Source organism: Cebus imitator, unplaced genomic scaffold, assembly GCF_001604975.1.
Source record: "Cebus imitator isolate Cc_AM_T3 unplaced genomic scaffold, Cebus_imitator-1.0 Scaffold478, whole genome shotgun sequence".
NCBI classification, from domain to species: domain Eukaryota; kingdom Metazoa; phylum Chordata; class Mammalia; order Primates; family Cebidae; genus Cebus; species Cebus imitator.
Genome location: NW_016107793.1, coordinates 939469 through 943494, shown reverse-complemented (window position 1 = coordinate 943494; position 4026 = coordinate 939469). Strand labels below are relative to the sequence as shown.

At 50.0% G+C, this 4026-nt stretch overlaps 2 protein-coding genes across 8 annotated transcripts in view; one reads left to right on the top strand and one right to left on the bottom strand.

Annotated features, from left to right (window-relative positions):
• Nucleotides 1–1363, bottom strand: part of ZNF346 (zinc finger protein 346) — a 56142-nt gene extending 54779 nt beyond the window's left edge. For all 7 annotated transcript variants that reach the window (XM_017512834.2, XM_017512835.2, XM_017512836.2 and 4 more), the window contains exon 1: nt 1126–1363. In XM_017512834.2, coding sequence (XP_017368323.1) covers nt 1126–1300 — 175 coding nt within the window. In that variant the 5' untranslated portion in view covers nt 1301–1363. The remainder of the gene's footprint in view (nt 1–1125) is intronic.
• Nucleotides 1364–1401: 38 nt separating this feature from the next.
• Nucleotides 1402–4026, top strand: part of UIMC1 (ubiquitin interaction motif containing 1) — a 164607-nt gene continuing 161982 nt past the window's right edge. The window contains exon 1 of the mRNA XM_017512826.1: nt 1402–1576. The gene's annotated coding sequence lies outside the window, so the exon portion shown is untranslated. The remainder of the gene's footprint in view (nt 1577–4026) is intronic.

Sequence of the window (4026 nt, the reverse complement as noted above, 5' to 3'; positions counted from 1 at the left end):
ACATATATAAAATACATTAACTTAGGAGACAGGCTAGACTTGTTTTTAAATTGAAGAAGTATATACCAAGGTATAGGTCTGTGTACCACTCCTAATTTAAACATATCTTCCTTAGATATGGTCAAAAATTCAATTTTATCCAGGGCAGTTAGTTCACAAACAGCATAAACTTTCCAAGACAGTCTGCTGAGCAAGCAATCAAATCACTGGAGAAATCTGATTTCCCTGCAGATACCTGACAGGGTTAGCGGAGAAGCCCAGATAAAGTTCTTGTACATTTGGGTTAGCATTAAGCAGCCGGCTCTACAAAGGACGGTGAAGGGGGTCACACAGGCAGGTCAGGACGGCTCTTTTCCATCCTTCTCTTTCTATCTCCCATGTTACCCAGTCTCAGGTCACGTGCAGAGCAAGTTCGGACTCTTCCGCCCAGAAGTGACCCCTGCCGTGGCTTTGCTTACGCTGTTCTCAGCAACTTTGGGTCAAGTGTAGGACACAAAGAAGCTGGAGCCAAAGCACACCCAGACCAGTTTCTTGGGCTCCTGGTTGCCACCTTAGAATAAGGGACCCAGCAAGTAGAGGCCAGAGAGCTAGAAACGAGTAAGCAAGGGTTCAGTCATCAAGAACAGGAGGAACTCAGGGGTAAGAAGACCTTCCAGAGGCCTCGAAGTGTGGGGCTTGAGAGGAGGGAGGCAAGAGACCCTCGGGGGAAATCTGGAGATTGGGACGATGAGGAGTCAAGGAGTGATGAGGAACACTCAGCTCGGCTTACGGGGAGTGCCACAGCAAAGACTGTGGGTCTCCGAGAGGTCGAGTATAGGGATGACAGTCCTCGAGTTTGGGAAAAACTGCGCTGTGATGAATGATGACGGAGGAGGGGAAAAATCCAGGGCCTGAGCGTGAGCGGTCCTTCATCCTCAGCGCGCTGGGGGCCCGATTCTTGGGGTGCCAGCGCCCGGATGGGGAGCACAAGTCTGGGAGTCCCGGGGCGCAGCACGGAAGGAGGCGGGCCAGGGGGTGTGACCGTACAGCCGGAGGCCGGCTCACGGTGCGGCCGGCGCTTCCGCCGCTCCCCGCGAGCCGCGTGGGCGGGTGAGGGGCTTCCTGCCTCCGAAGCCTCCGACTCACCTTCCTCCCTCCCCACTGGCTGGACAACGGACGCTGCTTCCCACAGGCGGCGCGCCCTCTCGCTGTCGAAATGCACCCAATCCGGCTCCGGGCGCTCTAGCTCCTCGGAGCTGTTGTAAGGCCCGGCCTCTCCGCTGCCTGCGGCCTCCACCGTGCCCGGTGCGGGATACTCCATCTTCCTCGCAAGCCCTAACCGTAGGTCGAAAGAGGTTTAGGCTCCTAGGTATCGCGAGATGGGGGCGGGGAGGAGGGGGTGGAACTTGGTCCTGCTAACAAATCTCGCGAGATTTGGGCGCCGCCTTGCGGGACCTGGCGCTTATTTTTCTTTGCTACCTCTGGGACCCTGTAGCGTGTGCTATAGATTCGGAAACCTGTCGCTGATTCCGCAGCAGTGACTTCCCTCCCGGTGGGACTCTTGCAGTTTTGGCTCAGGGCTCTCACTTTGCTCACGGTCAGCCTTTGACGCTTCATTTCGTTCTCAAGGTCCCGTTAAGTGGGAGTGTTTTCGCCGTTTCATTGACAGGGAAACAGACCCAGAGCCTAGAAATGGTTAACTCAAGAGTTCGCTGCTAGTAAGTGGTAGTACAGTTGAGGTTCCGTATCACTGCCAATAATGGGCACTATTTGTTGAGTTCTAAGTGCCAGCTCCCAGCTCTGATTTTCCCCGAGACTCCGGACCTATTATTTACATCTAGTTGCCTATTCCACAGTTCCACTCGAATGGCTAGTAGGCTTCTCCAAAGTAACTGTCAGACCCCATATTTTATCTTCCAACCCCAGAGCTGCTGCTTCCCGTGTCTTTGGGAGCCGCTATCTCTTGCCTAGGTTACAGTCGTAGCATTCTCACTGGTATTCCCCACACGGCAGCCCCAGGGATCCTCTCATGACAAATCAGATCAGGACGCTTCCGTTCTCAAATCCTCCAACATCTTCCGATCTCACACTTAGTAAAAGCCAAAGTCCTTACTTTGACCAACAAGGCCCTGTACGTTCTGAATTCCCTTAATCTCCTTGACCTCATTTCCTCATGTGTTACTCAGTCTCCAACTCCTTAATTCCTGTCCCAGTTACACAGGCCTCCTGGTGTGCATTTCTTCTATATATCTTTACGGCTTAGTGTCCCATTTGCTTCTCTGGCTACTCTATCTAAATTATCTTCTCTGGCTATCCCATCTAAAATTTTACTCCTCCACACACACTCATGTCCTTCTTTCCTGCTTTATTTTGTATATATTTTATTTTGTTTATTGTCTCCCTACTAGAAGACAAGCCCCAGGAAGGCAGGGATTTTTGTCTATTTTCTTTTCTTTTCTGTGGAGTCTCCCTTTGTCGCCCAGGCTGGAGTGCAGTGATGCGATCTCGGCTCACTGCAACCTCCGCCTCCCAGATTCAAGCGATTCTCCTGCCTCAGCCTCCTGAGTAGCTGGAATAACGGGCACATGCCACCACGCCCAGCTAATTTTTGTATTTTTGGTGGAGACGGCATTTCGCTATGTTAGCCAGGCTGGTCTCGAACCCCTCACCTCGTGATCCGCCTGTCTCAGCATCCCAAAGGGCTGGGATTACAGGCGTGAGCCACCGCACCCGGCCTTTTGTCTATTTTCATCGCACCCGAATCTCCAGCACCTTGAAATAGAACCTGGACCCTCCTAGGTACACATACAATATTTGTTTAATGAATTAAGCTTTTAATATTACTAGCTTATTTCAACTTCATTTGTTCAAATATTTATGGAAGATTTACTATGAACTAGGTGATATTTTGAGCATGGAAATATAGTGGTGACCAAGACAGGGAAGCTCTAAGAGAGTATTTTTTATTGTAGTGGAGGGGAGTACAATAATAAAGTTAACAGTAGGCCAGGCACAGTGACTCACGCCTGTGATCCCAGCACTTTGGGAGGCCGAGGTGGTCAGATCACTTGAGGTCGGGAGTTCAAGACCAGCCTGACCAACATGGAGAAACCCCGTCTCTTCTAAAAATATAAAAAATTAGCTGGGCGTGGTGGCGTGTGCCTGTAATCCTAGTTGCTTGGGAGGCTGAGGCAGGAGAATGGCTTGAACATGGGAGGTGGAGGTTTTGGTGAGCCAAGATCCCACCATTGCACTCCAGCCTGGGCAACAAGAGCAAAACTTCGTCTCAAAAAAAAAGAAGTTAGGAACGTTAGTCAGGGTAGTGTCAGGGGAAGCCTCTGAAAAAAATGACATTTGAGCTAAGACCTGATTAATGAGAAGGGATAGTCATGCAAAGAGCTGGGCAAGAGTGTTCCAGGAAGAGAAAACAGCAGGTGCAATGGCCCTGAGGCAGAAGAGAACTTGATATGTTAGAGGAACAGGAAAAAGTACAGCATGGCTGGAGCCCAGTGAACAAGCAAGGAAAGTAGTATCAGAGGAGGCCAAAGAGAAACAGACAATAATTATTCTTGCTTGAGATCACCACAGCTCATCAGTGTAATTTAGTCATTTATACAAGTATTTCCTTATTTAAACTACAAATATTGAGCACCAGCTCTCTGTCAGGTCTCAGGCCCCAGAGCCTCCAATACAGTAGGTGACTGATGATTGGGCAGTGCTTTACAATTTTTTTTTTTGAGACAGTTTCGCTCTGTTGCCCAGGCTGGAGTGCAGTGGCCCAATCTTGGCTCACTGCAACCTCCACCGTCTGGGTTCAAGTGATTCTCCTGCCTCAGCCTCCTGAGTAGCTGGGATTACAGGTGAGTGCCACCACATCCGGATGATTTTTGTATTTTTAGTAGAGACGGGGTTTCATCATATTGGTCAGGCTGGTCTCGAACTCCTGACCTTGTGGATCCATCTGCCTTGGCCTCCCAAAGCGTTGGGATTACAGGCCTGAACCACTGTGCCTGGCCTACAATTTTTTTTTATCTTTTTTTTTTTTTT